Here is an 18,778-nt window from a genome sequence, read left to right on the forward strand (position 1 = left end):
TCATCATCGCGAGAAGCACCAGAAAGCACGGGAGCGAATGGAGTTATCATCTTTTATTTTCGTGGAGGTGAAAGTCAAGTAACGCTCAACCAACCATTTAAAAATTACACTCCGGGGACATTATCTGCATTTATGATGTTTTGCAATCACCACCTTTGTTCCAGTTTCAACGCTTTTTCATTGCCAAGGAAGAACACCCCATACCGGTTGGGCAATCCCTCCCTCCACTCCCCCACACCCCAGTTCCTCAGCCGCCATCATGCTGCTTCCTGTCTCTACGGAGCTGCCTATTTGAGACATTTCTTATAAAAGGAATCATACAATATGTGACTTTTTGTGTCTAGTTTCTTTCCCTTAGCACGTAGTTTTCTAGGTTCGTTCGTGTATGTATCAGTACAGTACTTAATTTAAAAAAAAACAGACTTTCTTTTTTTCCATGTTTTTAGGTTCACCGCAGTACTTCGTTCCTTTTCATGGCCAAATAATATTCCATTACACGGACATACGGTATTTTGTTTATCCATTCATCCATGGACGAACGTTTGGGCTGTTTCCACATTTTGCTTGTTGAGGATAAAGCTGCTACAAACATTCGTGAACAAATGTTGGTTTGAACACCTGGTTTCAGTTTGGGGGCGGGGTATATGCGTAGGAGTAGAATTGCTTGTCATTTGGTAATTCTACGTTAAACTTTTTGAGAAACCACCAAACTCTTTCCCAAAGCAGATGTACCATTTTACATTCCCACCAGCAGCGTATGAAGATTCTAATGTCCTCACATCCTTGTCAACTGTTGTTATTTTTTGTTTTTATGGGGTTTTGTTGTTGTTGTATCATTACAGCCATCCTAGCGGGTGTGAGGCGGTGTCTTATTGTGGTTTTGATTTGCATTTCCTTAATGATCAACAAGGTTAAACATCTTTTTGTGTGCTTTTTGGCTATTTGTATATTTTGGGGGAAGAAAAGTCTATTGAAGTCCTTCGCCTGTATTTAAATCGGGTTGTTTGCCTTTTTGTGGCTGAGTTGCGAGTGTTCTTTATATATTCTAGATATAGAACCCTTATCAGATATATGATTTGCAAATATTTTCTCTCATTCTATAGATTGTCTTTTCACTTTTTAAATAACATCCTTTGATACACAAAAGTCTTAAATTTTGTTTAAGCCTAATTTATCTATTTTTTCTTTTGTTCATGCTTTTGGTGTCAAATCTAAGACTCCGTTGCCAAATCCAGGGTCACGAAGATTTAGCCCTATGTTTTCTTCTAAGAGTTTCATTGTTTTCGCTCTTACACTATGTCATTGATCCATTTGGAGTTAATTTCTATATCTGGAGCAAGGTAGGTATTCAATTTCTTTTGCATGTGGTTATCCAGTTGTCTCAATACCATTTGTTGAAGGAACGATTCTTTCTCTACTGAGTGATCTGGGCACCGTCATTGGAAAGCAATTGGCCATAGATGTTCGTGTTTATTTCTCGACTCCCAATGCTGTTCCACTGGTACATATGTCTGTCCTTAAGCCAGTAGCACACCGTTTTTGATGACTACAGCTTTGTCGTAAGTTTAGAAATTGTGAGATGTACGTCCTCCAATTTGGTTCTCCTTTGTAAACGTCATTTTGGCTCTTTCGGGCCCCTTGCAATTACATATGAGAATAAGCTTTTCCATCTCTGCAAAACATCGGCGTTTTGATAGAGATTGCATTGTATCACAGATCACTTTGGTGACTATTGCCATATTAACACTTGTTAAGTTTCCAGCTCTCAGGTCCTCGTTTCTAAGATAACTAAGAGAAGAAAGAACAATAATTGTGCCAAAAGTGGCTGCGGCCGTGTGCAGCCCGTTCGCCGTGCCAACTGCACTCGATGTGTGCCCAAGGACGTTAAGAAATTCATCGATCGAAACGTAGTAGAGGTTACAGCCTTGAGGGGTATTTCTGAAGCGAGTCTTCTATGCCTACGTGCTTCCCAAGTCGTGCGTGTAACTACATTACTGCGTGAATTGCGCCATTCACAGCAAGGTAATCAGGAGTCATTCTTGTCAAGCCAGGAAGGAGTGAACACCCCCACCCAGATTTAGACCTGCGACCTCTGCCAAAGCCCATATAAAGAGCTAAATCCTTAAGGACTGAAGAAAAACTGTCCTCTGGAAAAAAATGAAATGGAATTATACTTTAAAAAAAAAACAACAACTTGAGTTTTCCAGTGCATGGGTATGGGATATCTTTCCATTTCTTTATACTTTCTTTAATTTCTTCGAGCAAAGTTTTACAGTTCAGTGTACAAGTCTTCCTCTGCCTTGGTTCAATTTATTGAACCAAGGTGTTTCATTCTTTTGGATGCTATTGTCAATGCAATTGTTTTCATAATTTCCTTTTCAGATTGTTCATTGATAGTGCATAGAAACACAACTGATTTCTTTTTTCAAGATACTTTATTTTTATTATGGTGACATTGGTTATCGAAATCCAGTAAGTTTCAGGTGTACATTTCAATAGTAAAGCATATATATATATATATATATATATATATATATATATATATATATTGCATTGTATAAGATACTTTATTTTTAAAACAGTTCACAACACTAAGCTTCTGGCCCATTCTGCCAACATACAAGCTACAAATGCTTGCTCACCAGCCAAGGGGCATTCTTCAGCAACTTGTTTGGAAAATGAATAAAAATGAATAAAAATCCATACAAAACAGATATTCGAGCAGTTTCCGCAGGAACACAGATACGTGTGACCTCTACCTTTTAATTTCCGTATTGTTCCATCTGTGGCCACCGTCCTTACAAAGACATTTCAAAACCAGCAGTAATTAAGTTACTTAGTTCTGGCTACACTTTGCAGCTGCAGCTACACATTAACACTCACTGAAGCAGAGGCTACTGGGTGGCATTTCAGCCAACTCTCCCAGGCGCAGGACACAAGCAGAGCGCTGGCATGTGGCTCTTCCAAATTTAACACTTTGGAATCATCAACGGCAATATGGAAAGCCAGCTTTGGCTCTGGGTGGGTCCTGGCCACTTTCGTCAACTCAGCTTCACTATTAAAAGTCATCATCTGGACTCCATTACTGGCAAATATTTAATCTGAGACACTCGTTTGCAAGAGTGAATGCCTTCTGGCGGCACCCCTAGCCTCAGTGAGCTGCATTTCAGTCTTGCTGACACAGTCAAACTCTGTCCTGACAGCAACTAGGAGCTGATAAAGAAATCTTTACCTGATAAAGAAATCTTCCAAAACCCTACAATAAACATACTCAAAGGTGAATTGTTAGACATTGTCTCATTAAAAACAAGTACTAGACAATAATTCCCACTGTCATTTACTTCTCTTCAACATTGTGCTGGAGGTCCCAGTCCACATGATAAAACAAAAATTAAAAACAGTAAGGTGTTAAAATTGAAAAGAAAAAGCAAAACCATCGATTTCAACAAATTTTATCTTCATTTACATAAAAATCCCATTATTGTTAGAACTAGCAATGAAAATGAGATTAACACAAAGAAGAAAATTGCATTTTCATACTTCGCCTACACATTTCTAGAATTTTAGCATAGCAATAAAAATAAGCTACCTAGGTGTGCATCTAACTAAAGATATGCTAGTGGAAAAAATTACTATGTTGTATTGAAAAAAATTAACAAAGAGCTAAACCAGTAGAGAGATATACCATGTTCATGGATGGGAGAATTCATAAAGATGTCAGATTCACCAAAAATAATTTACAAATTCACACACTTCCAATCGAGAACCCAATAGAAATTTTCATGGAACTTCATGAGTTGATTCTAATATGTTTATGAAAAACAAATTGACCAAGAATAAGCTGAGGTAATTTGGAAGAAAAGTAAGGTAGGGAGACTTGCCCTAATAGATTTCAAGACTTTTTACTTAACTATAGTATTTAAGACAGTGTGGTATTTGTATAGGAATAGAGAAATTTAAAAATTCAATGGGACAAATTAGACAGCCCAGGAATAGACTTACTATAAATTATTTATCATCTAGCCAGTTGCTAATACAACTGGTTATCCTTATAGGAAAAAAAAAGACAAAAGTTAGATCTCTACCTCATACCATTCACAAAAGTAAATAAATTTCAGCAGAATTCAACATGAACAGCCAACTTCTGGAAGCAAATGATCACACACACACACACACACACACACACACAGACACACACACAATAATTTTTATAACCTAGGATAGAGAGAAAGATTTTCTTAAACAAGGGTATGTGCCGCACCCATGCAAGCTTAACTTGGACATCATCAATGTCCTTTAGCCAAAGACCACCAAGGACACATTTGTCTTTGAACAAACCGGATTTATTGCTGGTGAGAGCATGGGGAACTGAGAGGCATCTCAGTAAGAGGGGCAGATAAGATTTGTGTTTGCGTCAGGTGATTTGGGGAAAGGTTTAAGGAAATTGGACTTTGCTCTGGATTGGGTGCTCTTAGACGCCGGATATTCTTATAATCTTAATAAATCTTATCTACTGAGGCCGGAAATAGCATGAGGGTCCAGCAGCAGCAGGCACTCAGATTAGCCAGGACAGAGGACTAGCAGGTGGTTTTCATGGTCCGACAATGCTCATCGTTGTCTGCATTCAGTCATGTTTATGGAATGGTCTCGTTTTTCTCTTAATCCATTCCGGTCCCAGGACAGCTTTGGCAGATGTTGCCATTCTGTGAAATCGTTCACGTGTTGCAGAAGACCAAGTTCTGAGATGGTGCCAACCCAGCTCCCGGATGTCAGGGCTTACTTTTCTCTTCCTCGATGTTAAATTCAAATCTCACAAAAGATACTGTAGACACAGTGGGAAGATGAGAGGCTCTCTCCGAGAAGATGTTATCAAGGGATACACTTGGCTTCTAGTAAGGAACTTAGAATTCATCCTAAGAACAAGCAAAAAGCTAACTGAACTGAAAAACAACTGTTTTGAGATCTGTTGGAGAAATGAGGTCACAGGGCAAAGTACTGACCCCCCGATTGGAGCCACTCTAGATGAATACAGGGGACCACCACTTTCTACACCCTCTGATCAGGAGCCTCTGCAGAAACCAGTGCTGAGCAGGAAAACCTGAGCCCTAACTGGAGAATTGCTGGAAGCTTGATGTAAACAATTCGGAGAGTTAAAAACTCCAGGGGAACCCAGTCATAAGGGGGACCCCGTGCTTATGCGAGTTCGACCCCTAGGAGCCCCATGAGGTCTTCGTAATGAATATAGGAGAACAAATCTCCTGGTGCTTGTATAGAGAGAGAGGACACATTTGGAAAACCTCCAGAATATTCTGTTATGAAGCCCTGCCCTCATCGGAAGCTGCCAGAGCCTAACCTACGTGAGGGAAGGGAAATACCCAAGGTTAATGCCCCCCTTAACCTTGTGAGGTCAGGAAAATACTGAACTCCAGGCCATTCTAGCCATCCTGTCCCACCTAAGAGGGGAAAATGTGGAGAAGCATGGTGAAGTTCACCAACTGATGGAGCTGAGAAAGCGTCTTCTCCCCGGCCATTTTACCCCTACGTTTCAAATTCTATTTACTGCAATTCCTTTTACCCAGTGTATTGTGTCTGCCTTAAAAAAAGAAAAGAAAGAAAGAAAGAAAAAAAAGACTACAAAGCATGCTAAAAGGCAAAACACACCGTTTGAAGAGACTTAACAAGCATCAGAACCAGAATCAAATATGAAGTGTTGGAATGATCAGATCAGAATTTAGAAAAAAACACAAAAAACTATGATTAACATCCTAAGAACTTTAATGGAAAAAGTAGACAGCATGCAAGAACACGTAGATAATGTAAGAAGAAAGATGGAAATCTTGAGAAAGAATCAAAAAGAAATGCTGAAGATTAAAAAAAACCCAGCACTGTACTAGTCATGAAAAATGCCTTTGATAGGCTTCTTGACAAACTGGACACGCTGAGGAAAGAATCTCTGAGTTTGAGGATATGAAAACAGAAGCTTCCGAAAATGAAGAGCAAAGAGGAGACTGAAAATAAAAAACAGAACAGAAGATTCGAGACCTGTGGGACAGCCAATAAACACGTAACGTGTGTGCGGTGAAGCCGCCAGAGAGGCAAGAGAGAGAGAGAAAGCGACAGAAGCAAAATCTGAAGCTGTAATGACAGAACGTTGGAGGTGTGGCCCCCTCGGACTTTGGGACTCACCGTAAAGCTACAGGAAACAAGACGGTACAGTGTTGACGAAATAATAAACCACCCGATTTAAAAATGAGCTAAAGACCTAAACAGACACCTGACCATGGCAAGTAAGCACATAAAAACAATGCTCAGCATCACGTGTCCTCAGGGACACGCAAATTAACACGATGAGATACCGCTACACGCCTATTGCAAAGGCCAAAACTCAGGACAGCGACGCCACCAAACGCTGGGGACGGTGGAGCAAAAGGGGCTCTTGTCCCTGCTGACGGGAACACAAGATGACATGGCCTCTTTGGAAGACGGTGAGGCGGCGTCTTACAAAACTAAACGTGCTCTTACCGTGTGATCCAGATATTGTGCTCCTGGGTATTTAACCGAAGACACCGAAAACTGATGTCCACACAGAAACCCGCACATGGATGTCAATAGCAGCGTTCTTCATAATTGCCAAAACTCGGAAGCCACCAAGACGTCCTTCGGTAGGTGATGGATAAATAAGCTGTAATGCATTCAGACGACAGAATTTTATTGTGCTAAAAACAAACAAACAAACAAACAACAACAACCACAAAAAAGCTATCAAGCCACGAAAAGAAAAGAAAGAAACTTAAGTACGTGTTACTCCATGAAAGAAGCCAGTGCGAAAATGCCACATGTGGTATGATCCCAACTCTATGGGACTCTGGGAAAGGCCAAACTCTGAAAACAACCACAAAAAAAATTAGTGGTTGCCAGGGCTTTGGGAGGAGGAGGGATAGATAGGCAGAGCTCAGAGGAAGTTTAGGGCAGTGAACGTACTCTGTATGACATTACGATGGTGGATACGTGTCATTCCATATTGGTTCAAACGCATAGAACGTACAATGCTAAGCGTGAACCATCACGTGAACTGGGGACTTCGGCTGATGATGACGTGTCAGTGCAGGTTCATCTGTAACGAATGTACCATCTCCATCTGGTGGGGGCGTTAATTGTGGGGTTGTCCCCTGTGGGGCGGGGTGGGGGTAGGGAGACAAGAGGTATACGGAAAATGTCTGTACTTTCTGCTCAATTTTGCGTGAACCTAAAATTGCTCTAGAAAATAAAGTTTATTAACTTAAAAAAAAAAGAGAGAGACTTGGCAAAGGATTACCGTTGTGAACATATCGATAAACCCTGAAAATCAGTAAGACAAAAGAAAAACAACCTAGCAGAAAACCCACGTCGCATACCCCTCGTATCAATTTCCAGGATCGCTATAACAAATGACCGCAAACTTGGCCACTTAGAAAACAGTCATTTATTCCCTCACGGTTCTGGTGGCCGGAAGTTCAAACTCAAGGTGTGGCAGGGCTGCGCTCCCTCTGAATCTGGGAAGATTTTTTCCAGCTTCCAGTGGCTCCCGGCCTTGCCCGGATTGTGACCATGTCACTCCAGTCTCTGCCTTGTCTTCCCGCAGCCTCTTCTCATTCTGTCTCAAATCTCTCTTTTTCTTTTCTCTAAGGACACTTGGCCTTTGTATTTTGGGCCCACCCGGTCAATCCTGGATGTGTTTATTCAACAAAGGATCGCTCCGGGCTGGGAAGACCTCAGAAATAGGACGTTGAGGAGTAAAGCAAGTAGCAGCAAGGTAAGTAGACTCCGACGCACAAGGCGTGAGGTTTAAAAACGCGCAAGGCGATCCTAGGTAATGTCCAGTGATGGCAGATGTGGGTTTAGAACCTCCTGGGCTGCTTCCCGGTGTGACCCGGGACCCGCCACTTGCACAGAGGGCAGGGAGCCGCCGAAAAACGAGGCAGACTGCTCCAGATGGGTGGATGGCTGTTTCAATGACCAAGAAACGTGCCAGGCTTGTCTCGGGTGGCCACAAGGCATCTCCACCCCTACCTGCCAAATCTTAGACGTTATATAGGGACCTTGCCTGGGTTCAGTCGCTCTACTGTCCTGGTGGTCTCGATGCTACCTTATCCCTACCTTAAGGCCGCATTAGATTATTTTCTCCATAAAACAGTGTTTCTCTCTGTCAGCCGGAATGGCTCTTGCTCTGGCTTGCCTGTCCCGAAGTGCAATTCTTCACTGTTCCTGAATAAACCCATTTTTATTGGGACGTAACTGACTTTTGTTTTTCAAGTCGACATGCCCTAGAGCCTCAGGAGAGAGCACAGCTGATCCGGCCCTTCGATCTTGGACTTTTGGCCTCCGAGGCAGTGAGACAGCACATTTCTGTTGTCCTCGGCCACCGCGTCTGTCGTCATTTGCTATGACAGCACCAGGAAAGTCATACAATGGGTAGACACAGGCGTCTCGCAATTGTTTTATGTTACATTTTACCAATGCTTGGAAGTCGAACATATTTTCATTTGCTTATGGGCTCTTCAGGCTTCTTATGGGTTCGATTTTCTGTTTTGTTTCATTTTGTTTTAATTTTCACAGCTATATTGAGATAGAATTCACCCATTTGAAACGCATAATCCAGGGGCTGGGGGTGCCAGGCTTCCTCGGTCACCCACCCCACCCCCTGTCCTGACTGCCCTGTCGCCACCCACATCCGAAGCTCCTGGGTTTGCGGTGGGCTGGCGCTCCCGCTGGGCTGGCTCCAGTCACACCCCAAGGAGAACCTCATTCGGGGGCACACAGGTTCTCACGTGCTCTGCCCGGAACTGCTGTCCTTTCCAGAACCCAGCAGGTGCTTGAGAAACACTTGTTAATAGCCAGTGTTATTGTCTCGTCTATTCTTGCATCTTCCCATGTGATCCTCTCAAGAACTAAGACAACGAAGCACTGTCGTTATCTCGGAGAGACTCAGGGAGCTTAAGCAACTTGCCCGGGGTCACACAGTATATGGGAAAATAAAAAAGGAAGGACCGACACCCTGGCTGCAGCCGCAGGTGCCCCAGCCCATCAGGCTCCGTCCTCCGCCTGATGCCAGGCAGGCACATTAGGATGGTACAAAGGAAAGGGAATCTGGCAGGAGTGCTTGAGGAGGTCTGAGAGGAGGCGTGGCAGTGACCTGAGGTGGGAGGCTGCGGAGCTGTGCTAGCTGAGGGCTTCCCGGAGGAGGCAGCGGTGGCTGCCAGGGCCCTGATGATATTCTCAGCCTCTCACTCCACCCCAGCCCTTGGATTTTACTGCTCACCAGATGACTCCTGCCAGTCTGGAGTTGCCAGACTTGTTCCAGGGTGGGGTGTGGCCGCCTCAGAAGTGTGGGCGTCTGAACCAGATGGTGACTGGCCTGACTTGGTGGTTCTGCTGGGTCGTCCCCGCGCCACTCCACTGCTCGGTGTGGGTACAGGGAGTCTGGTGGCGGCAAGACAGGCAGAAGCAGAGTCGGCGCACCCGGAGGCAGAATGTCACGCAAAGCGGGCAAAGGCTTGGTGAAGGATTCGAGGACGGATCCCACACTGGGGTGCGTGGAGCCGTGGGGGCGAGGGCCTGGGGCGGAGGGGCCGCAGGGTATAAGGCTCTGGGGCGGAGCGGGCAGCAGCACGGGGAGAATGGGATGTGGGGCCACGGGACAGGGGCCACGGCCGGGGCCTGGCTCCTTGCAGGTGGCTGGGTGCCGTCCTGCCCTGACTGTGCCATGTGTCCTCACGGTTGTCTTGAGGTCTCACTTTTCCCCCTGGTGATGCCTGGGAGTATCCTCAGAGGAACCTTCCGTCCTGGCCCTGTGCTGGCCTAGCTCCAGGCATGAGGACAGACACGGTACTCCCTCAACGGGCTCCTGGGCTGGGGGAGGAGGCAGGGACAAACAGGGACCAGGCAGCTGTCACCGAGGCTGTGCTAGGGAGTTGGGAGAGGGGACAGAGTTGCATCTTGGGAGGCGAAGCCAGAACTGAGTCTGGTTTCAGGTTGTAAACATGACACTCACAGTTCCTTTCTCTGGAAACTGCAGAAAGATGCTGAGAAGTGGATTAGAAGTGCGGGCGCCCCCTGGCTTGGGGTGGCGGAGCTGGCGGGAGAGGGGCTGCGGGGCCACCCGGAGCCTACCACCCGGCAGCTGTGAGGAGAGCAGATGAGGTCACCTCTCAGAGCCTCGGTTTCCTCATTCTTTCGATGCAGTGCCGATAAGATTGCAAGGCCCACGTGAGATGGCGCATGCCACATGCTCAGCCCCCGCTGCCAGCTCAGAGCCCCCAGGACAGGCTCCGACTCCCTAGTGAGGGCTCGGTCAGGCCGTTGACCTGCCTGGCTGCATCTTGTTTCTCAAATCTGCTGTCACGGGGCCTTTGCAGATGTGGTGCCCTCTGCCCAGGACACCTGCCCCTCCCCCACTGCAGTGCGAGCCCGTTGGACTCGGGGTCCCTGACCGGCCTGTCACGGAGCCTGTGGCACGGGAGTCCCAGTGGGAATGTCTGTGGGCCCATTCATGTGTGTGACACTCTTGCATTCGGTGTCATTACCCCTCTGTCTAGACCGCAAGGGCTGGCCACGTCTGTGGTGCGGGTCCAGCCAGCGCCTGCCTAGTAGGCCGACAGGAGTCCCTAGTCAGACCCCCTCAGAAGCCCTGGGTCCCCCGTTCCCCTGCAGTGAGCGGGCAAGGCAAGGAAGCACTTTGGATGAGCAGCTAGAGCCAGCTATCCAGCTCCAGGCCGTCTGGGGACACTGTTGACCTCAGTCCCTACCCAGGGGTCTGCTTCCTCATTTTACTTGGCAACAATGGGGCTGGGCCTGGGGACCAGACATGGACAAGCGGAGCCAGAGGCTGTCCCCAGGCACTTCAGGTGTGCACAGCAAGAACACAGACAATGGACGACAGTTAAGAAAGGCAGGGAAGCCCCACCTCACCTGTCTCACTTGGGAAACGTATAACTGAGCTGCCCACGGTCCTGGGATTGGCATCAGGATGCCAAGGAACCATCGCCCTTCGCAGACTCCTCCTCCCTGGTCTTGAATTTGATTCAAGGCCGAGGCATTAAGCCTAGGAGGGGCTCTAGGGAGCCTCAGACAGTGATATGGGTGGGGCGTGTGTGTTGGGCGCATGCAGAGCCGTCCCTGGCCCACTGAGGTTACACGTGAGTCCCCGTGGGGATGTCTGTGGGCCTGTGCATGTGTGTGTAGGTGTGTGTGTGCATGTGTGGGGGGTGTGGGTGTGTATGTGTGTGTGTAGTGTGCGTGTGTGTGTGTGTGTGTGGGTATGTGGGCATGTGGGTGTGGGTGTATGGCCAGCCCTGGCCCTCTGGGGTTACACAGGAATTCCATAGGGATGTCTGTGGGCCCACTGGGTGCAGGCAGGCGGGGGTGGGTGCCGAGAAGGTGGGGGAGTCCCGGTCCACGACGCGCCCCCACCCCCTGCAGGATGGACCCCTTCGAGGACACTCTGCGGCGACTGCGGGAGGCCTTCAGCTCGGGGCTGACGCGGCCGGCCGAGTTCCGGGCTGCCCAGCTCAAGGCCCTGGGCTGCTTCCTGCGGGACAACAGGCAGCTTCTGCAGCAGGCGCTGGAGCAGGACCTGCGCAAGGTGAGGGGGTGGGGGGGAGGCAGGCGGGGGCCTGGGGACAGCTGCACCTCCATCAAGTGGAACTAAAAGCCCATCCACCGCCACCTCCGTCCCTGCGCCAAACCCGCTCTTCCGCACTCATCCACCCTTTCGTTCCTTCATTCGCTTGACTATGTATTGAACACCTACTATGTGCCAGGTACCGTTCCGGGCTCTGGGGATACGACAGAGATTAAAACAAAGTCCCCACGTCCAGGCAGCTGGCCTTCTGGGGAAAGACACCACGTGACAATAAGTAAATAATCACATAGCCCGTCGATGGTAACGAGCGCCCTGGAGAAGGGGGCGAGCAAGGGCCGGGATCGGGGTGCTGTTTCACGTGTGTGGGTCGGGGACGGTCTCTCTGAGAAGGCGGCAGGTGAGCAGAGACGTGAAGGAGGGAGAAGGGGCCACGCAGACCTCGGGGAAGGGCAGCGGGCGCCGGACCGAGGCCGAGGCGGGAGGTGCCCGGTGTGTTTGTGCCTGAGGGGCGGCGAGGCCAGCGTGGCCGTGGGAGTGGGGGAGGCAGAGGCGGACGAAGGCGAGGTCCAGGGAGGTGGGGCGCTCCGAGCCGGGCCGCACGGGCTGCGGGAGTGCAGCTCCTCCCGTACGGGCATCACGGCCTCTGTCCAAACCCCGGAGGCCTGGGGGCTCAGCCCCTCCCGCTTCCAGCAGCAGCCGTGGCAGGACCCCAAGAAGTGCACTTTCTCAAAGGCAGCCTCCCACCCCCTCGGCCCCCAGGGCCCAGCTGCCGAGCGGCCCCGGGACAGCTGGCCCCGAGAAGTGACGGGATGGGCCCAAGGTCTTCTCTGGACAAAATGTCTCCTGCGCTTGTGGCAAAAGCCACAGCTCCCAGCACCACCGCTTGCGTCCCGCCGGCCCCTCGCCACCTGGAACCGCCAGGCCAGGCCCGTGACTCTGCCAACTGGTACTTCACACCTGGGAAGGTCCCACGGTGGATGGCCGCCGGCCAGCCCCTGTGGTCACCTCCCGTCCCCAGGCACAGCAACAGTCCCATGTTGGCTCGTGCTGGGTGCTGGGCTCGTCTTAGTCCTGAGCCCCGGCTATGTCCAGGAAGGGCCCGGGGCTTCCTGAGCCCACCCACGGGCTCTAGATCGACCCCTGGGGACCCCTCTTGCTGCTCTTGCTTGTTTAGACCCTCGCGGGACGGCCAGCCCCCACGCTGCCCCTCCGCCCTCCCCACTTCCCCAGTGGGCCCACCTGCTCCGCTCAGGTCACGAGAGAGGTTCCGGCAGCAGCAGGGTCAGGGGGCCCTCGGCAGCCTCCCTGGGACCCGCCTGGTTCCCAGGCCAAGCGTCTGCCTTGTCCCTGGAGCAGTCACAGATTCGAGACCAGTGCCTGGTGGCATCTGGAGTCAAGGGTGACGGATACCCCCATTCCACGGGGACAGCGGGGGCTGGCCACTAAGACTTGTCCTGTGGACATGGCCTCCTGGTGACACCTGCTCCCTTTCTCAGTGTCCCCAAACCTTCCCTTTATCGCAACTGCGGCCATCTGTTTCTGGAATCATCCGTCGTCCCATTTACGAAACCGGGAACCCACCATACTCTCCTCAGCCCTCCCCCTCCCAAGAGGCCAGCTGTGCGCCCTTGTGGGGAGTGTCCCGGTCACTGGGCCTGGCTGCGGACTGGCACCCCCAGGGAGCCTGCCGCCCGGCCTGCCCTTCCATGGGAGACCTGAGCCAGCGGCCTACCTGGTCCATTTCTCTCTCCCGCCTCCCATGCCGACTCCTCCGGGCTCCAGGAGCCGGGGCCTCACGAAGGGAGCAGCGGCCCAGAAAATCCAACCCCTTCCCTCCCTCTGGTCTCACCAGCAGTGTCCCCCACCCTCCCAGCGGGCGGCCCTTGCCCTGCCCCGCCCCACTCTGCAGGAGTCCTCTCATTGAACCCGCAGGCCTTGTAGGTAGGGCAGCCATTCCCGGTCACCCCCAGGGGAGGCTCAGCGAGGGCACGCAGCCCTGGGTCAGAACAGCCTGCTCTTCTGAACACGGCCTTCAGCTGAGGCAGACCGTCCCTCATACAGGCCCGAACCTCCCTCAGGACACAGGCGACCTCCCAGGCACAGTGGTCGGGGGGCCAGGAGCGAGGGCTGTGCACACACGTGTAGGGAAAGCTTGCTTGACCAGGCCCAGCTCCTGGAAGCGCTGGTGGCTGTGGCCTCTTCCCCCAGGCTCCCAGCGCCCTCCTCCTCTGGGCTCAGCTCTGGCCCTGGCCTTGCTCCTGGCTTGATGAGCGGCCCTGGGCAGGGCGCCCCGTCTCCGGGCTCCGCTTCACCCTCAAACCCTCTAGCAGGGGAGAGCTTGTGCTGTAATGGCCGAGTCTCAGGCATCGGGACAGCCTGGCTCTGGTGTCCCTGGCCATGGGCCTCCAGCTGCCTGCAGCCCATGTCTCTGCTCGCTGGCACGGGTGGGGCAGACACACGGAGACAGAGACAGGGACAATGTCCCTATTGACCTTTGCGTCCTCCTCTCTCCTGCCCTAGCAATCTACCGATGATAGCTGGCCCCTGGTGTGGGAACTGGTGGCATTTACCAAGGGATGTCTGTCCCCAGAGTCCCCTGCAGACCGGTACCCGTACGGTGGGACACACAGACAGTCTTGGTAAAACTTAAGCTAGATCCTGTCCCGACTCTGCTCCATAGTCCTCACCCCACTGCCTGGCCCCATCGCCTCACGCACTCTGCTCCCGGCTCGCCAGGAACACGGCGAGCCTGTGCCCACCGCAGGGCCTCTGCACACGCTGTGCCCGCTGCCCAGAATGTTCTGCCTCCAGTTATCAATAGGCTTCCTCCCTCCCTTTCTTCCCTGCTCAAACATCACCTCATCCCAGAGGCCGGCACTGACCATCCTGTATAAAATAGAGCAAGCTCACGCATAAGTGCACCTGCACACACACGTATGCTTGTTCACACGGACGCGCACCCAGCCACACCTCACACGCTGCGGCAGTCTCGCGCCCCTCCCCCGCTCGACCTCGTCTGGTCCCAGTGCGGCAGTCGGCGTTCTCGACACCGAGTCCACTGACCCCCGTGAGGTCGGCTGCCTGGGCCGCTCTCTGTTTCGGTCACTGCCGCATCCCTGTGCGCTGTAAGCACTGACGGGGCGCGAAGAGAGTGGACGGATGCGTGAATGAGCGCACGCCTTGCCCAGAGGAGACCATGCCCTCCCCAGGGCTCCCGCCACCTGCTGCCCCTGGCCCCATCTGCGCCCTGACCCCGCCCCTCCCCTGCAGTCGGCCACTGAGTCAGAGATGTCCGAGATCGTCATCATCCAGGTCGAGATTGACTTGGCCCTCAGGAACCTGCGGGCCTGGATGAAGGACGAGAAAGTGTCCAAGAACCTGGTGAGCCGGCCTGGGGTCGGGTGGGCAGGTGCGCTCTGGGGTGGGGGCAGTTACTGGGCAGCCTCTTTTATGGAGGGAGCTGTTGAGGGGCTGGGGTCTCAGCGCCTCACGACTCACCACCACGTGGGCCCCGGCACAGGCCACGCAGCTGGACTCCGCCTTCATCCACAAGGAGCCCTTCGGCCTGGTGCTCATCATCGCCCCCTGGAACTACCCCCTGAACTTGACCCTGGTGCCCTTGGTAGGCGCCCTCGCAGCAGGTGAGGGGAGGGTCTCCAGCCCCACGTCTCATCTGCACAAAAATCCTTCCGAAACAAAGCCCCCAGAACTCCATCATGAAGTGAGCAGCTTCCCCCGCCTTCCCGTGTCTCTGCCCTCCGAAGCTGCCCTGGGGGTGTCCCCTCTCCCCCACGTCTTCCCCATCTGCCCCTGCAGGCAACTGCGTGGTACTGAAGCCATCGGAAATAAGCCAGAGCACAGAGAGGGTCCTGGCCGAGGTGCTGCCCCGGTACCTGGACCAGGTGAGGGTGGCCCTGCCCCGTCGGCCCCCATGTCCCACCTCCCTGCCCCTGCCAGCTGGGGAGGTCCAGCTGTCCCCAGGGCCGGCAGTGTCCCCTGAGCCACCTGTTGCCTCGCAGAGCTGCTTTGCCGTGGCGCTGGGCGGGCCCGAGGAGACAGGGCGGCTGCTGGAACACAAGTTCGACTACATCTTCTTCACGGGTGAGGGTAGCCCCGGCCAGTGTCCTGGGGGAGCAGGGACCTCTGAGAGCAGGGTCAGGAAGGCAGTGGGGGGAGGAGGCTGTGCCTAGAGGTGGGCAGCACCCCAGGTGGCGGGCAGCCGGGCCTCTGGGTCTTGGAGGAGTGGGAACCTGGGGCGGCAGGGCTGGGCGTGGATCTCAGAGGGTGCCTGGGCCACCTGGCCAAGGTCAGCTGACAATGAGAGTCAACTCCCACGTCCCCAGGAAGCCCTCGGGTCGGCAAGATTGTCATGGCCGCTGCCTCCAAGCACCTGACGCCTGTCACGCTGGAGCTGGGGGGCAAGAACCCCTGCTACGTGGACAACGACTGCGACCCCCAGACCGTGGCCAACCGCGTGGCCTTCTTCCGCTACTTCAACACCGGCCAGACCTGCGTGGCCCCCGACTATGTCCTGTGCAGCCCCGAAACGCAGGAGCGGCTGCTGCCGGCCCTGCAGAATGCCATCACCCGTTTCTACGGCGAAGACCCCAAGAGCTCCCCCAACCTGGGCCGGATCATCAACGAGAAGCATTTCCAGCGGCTCCGGGGCCTGCTGGACTGTGGCCGCGTGGCCATCGGGGGCCAGAGCGACGAGAGCGAGCGCTACATCGGTGAGTTCCGTGCGCCACCGCCGCACCCCGGCTGAGGCCCTGCCCCGCTGCGGCCACCGCTGGGCCCGAGTCTGGGCCCGACTCGAAACCTCGGCCCTGCGGAGCCCAGCTCAGTCCACGGCTCCGCTGCCAGGAGTCCTGGGCACCAATGCCCACGTCCCCGTGGTCTGGGCCTGTGACCCCGCGACCCCACACTCTGGCCCAGGCCCTGCTTTTCTGAGCTGGCCCCAGCGTTCCAGGCTCCCGAGTGCTGAGTCCCAGCCTCCGCCTGACACCGTGACCCCGGCCCTGGGAGCCCACGATTTCCGGGTCTGAGCTGTGACCACGGCCCCTCCTGAGCACCCTCGGAGCTGTCATTACAAAGCAGCCCCCGGCTCCCGGGCCGAAGGGCTCAGCGGTGACACTGCTGCTCCAACAGGCTGGGACCTGGGACCTCGGGCTCTAGGGGTCTGAGATCCAGCCACCTCTGACTGTAAGACCAAAGCTGGGGTTCTCTGGGCCCCGCAGACCCCCGTCCATGCCGCTTATTCCCTAGAACCCCCCGAGCCTGGAGCCCTGGGTCCCTGGTTCCCATCCGAGGCCCCAGCCCTGGGCTGAGCCGCCCCTGTGCCCGGGCAGCCCCCACGGTGCTGGTGGACGTGCAGGACACGGAGCCGGTGATGCAGGAGGAGATCTTCGGGCCCATCCTGCCCATCATGAACGTGAGGGGCCTGGACGAGGCCATCGATTTCATCAACCGTCGGGAGAAGCCCTTGGCCCTGTATGCCTTCTCCAACAGCAGCCAGGTGGGGGCTCAGGCAGGGCTGGGCAATAGAGAGGTTCCAAGCAGTCCAGACTGGCAACGTCCCTTTCATAGCCTACCCCATCCCGGCCACCTGGACAATGGCTCCCTGCACAGGGGCGCCTGGCACTGAGGGCCGGGGCAGCAGCAAACCTGCCAGATGCGTGGCTGCTCAGCCACCTGCCCTTAGCGGTGCAGCCTACACCCGGACAGAGAACCCCATGCCTGCCCGAGAACTCCCTTTTTTAAAACTGCATGAAGGTTCCGACGGACAGGCAGGACGCCCTCGGTGAATGGCGGCCGAGCTGAGCTGGGACCAGGCTGTGCGGTGCTGGTGCTTGCCACCCTCACCGCCGTGTCTTCCTCTCTGTGTCGAGAGTGCTTGCTCGGCAGAGTATGGAGGCAGGGGAAGCTCCTGGGCTCTTGTGGGTTGGCAGGGCCCCAAGCCCCCTTTCCGAGGGACCGGCCCACCACCCTGCCTGCCCTGCCTGCACACAGGTAGTGAAACAGGTACTGGACCGGACCAGCAGCGGCATCTTCGGAGCCAATAAGGGCTTCATGCACTTGACTGTGCCAACCCTGCCGCTGGGAGGAGTCGGTGAGCTCTGCCCTCCTCCACCCTCCAGCCCCCACCCCGGGGAAGCCTGGCTCGGCACCCCAGATCCAGGAAGGCTCAGTTTTGCCTTCATTCGCTGTTCAAACTTGACCCAGGTCCTGGGCCTCTCAAGGCCTCAGTTTCCCTATGGGCAGAAAGGCCCTTAGAATGGCGTGGCTTTCCGCGAGCGGTGGGCTCCAGCCAGGCAGTGGGCTGCTACCGAGGCTCGGTGGGGCTGCGCAGCCTCAGACCCCCCCACTCCCGCACCCATGCAGGCAACAGCGGGATGGGAAGGTACCACGGCAAGTTCTCCTTCGACACTTTCTCCCACCACCGCGCCTGCCTGCTGTGCTCTGCAGGCCTGGAGAAGCTGAACGAAATCATCTACCCGCCCTACCCGGACTGGAAGAAGAAGCTGATAAACTGGATGTTGAGCACGCAGGGCTGCACCATTCTGTGAGCCCTGCGCCCGCCCCCAGAACCGCACCCCCCGCCCCCAACCGCTGGATCCACTGCTGTCCAGGTGCTCAGTGGTCGCTAAGTGTGGGTGTCTCACCTGGGAGTGCACAGGCCTGCTCCCGGGGCTCCGTCTGAATAGTCTCCCCACCGCCAGGCAGGGCCGCTGGGCTGCTGGGCTACCCTTTTCAAGGCCGAAGTCCCCTCTGTATCCTCCTAACAGATTCGTTGACCCTCTGCTTGGATATGTCTGGCGACGGAGCTCTCACCTACCACGAGGGTGGGCAGCTCCTATCGTTAGAAAGGACTCCCTTGTATCAGATCTGTAATCAGCTCCCCAAAATACAGCTCCATTCACACCTGGTTTAGGGAGCTGGGTTTGTCTGACCTGAAGTGACCTGATCTTGAGCTCAGATCTGGCCAGTCGTCTGAACTATGTAATCGATACGAACCCTGAGGATGTGTGTGGAATCGATAGGAGGGCATGAAACCACGGACTAGTGATGTCTGCCATGGACCCGGGAGGGGGTTGTGCGTGCACGTGGTCACCGCCGTCATCCCTGCTCTAGACTCCCAGAAGCAGGTCAGAGCGGGCA

The 18,778-nt window shown here is 53.7% G+C and overlaps 1 protein-coding gene across 2 annotated transcripts; it reads left to right on the top strand.

The window, feature by feature from the left end:
- Positions 1-7,669: 7,669 nt before the first annotated feature.
- Positions 7,670-18,546, top strand: LOC120584740 (aldehyde dehydrogenase family 3 member B1-like). Of its 2 annotated transcripts, XM_039840656.1 has the most exons (10): positions 7,670-7,792; positions 11,458-11,620; positions 14,891-15,001; positions 15,141-15,261; positions 15,437-15,522; positions 15,640-15,721; positions 15,964-16,350; positions 16,969-17,135; positions 17,630-17,729; positions 18,002-18,546. In XM_039840656.1, exons 2-10 carry the CDS (start codon positions 11,459-11,461, stop codon positions 18,184-18,186), a joined length of 1,401 nt encoding a protein of 466 aa, XP_039696590.1. In that variant the 5' UTR covers positions 7,670-7,792; position 11,458; the 3' UTR covers positions 18,187-18,546. The 2 variants fall into 2 exon arrangements, with proteins under 2 accessions (XP_039696590.1, XP_039696589.1); XM_039840655.1 differs by lacking the exon at positions 7,670-7,792 and having other exon boundaries at positions 11,323-11,620.
- Positions 18,547-18,778: the final 232 nt, after the last annotated feature.

Source organism: Pteropus medius, unplaced genomic scaffold (genome assembly GCF_902729225.1).
Source record: "Pteropus medius unplaced genomic scaffold, Ma_sr-lr_union100, whole genome shotgun sequence".
Lineage (NCBI taxonomy): Eukaryota > Metazoa > Chordata > Mammalia > Chiroptera > Pteropodidae > Pteropus > Pteropus medius.

What these genes read in the sequence shown, in the direction of transcription:
- LOC120584740 (XM_039840655.1), top strand. Translation starts at nt 11,366, where the DNA reads ATGTCTGTGGGCCCACTGGGTGCAGGCAGGCGGGGGTGGGTGCCGAGA. An exon ending in TGGAGCAGGACCTGCGCAAG is followed by an intron (nt 11,621 to 14,890) that starts GTGAGGGGGTGG and finishes CCTCCCCTGCAG; the next exon opens with TCGGCCACTGAGTCAGAGAT. An exon ending in CCTTCTCCAACAGCAGCCAG is followed by an intron (nt 17,136 to 17,629) that starts GTGGGGGCTCAG and finishes GCCTGCACACAG; the next exon opens with GTAGTGAAACAGGTACTGGA.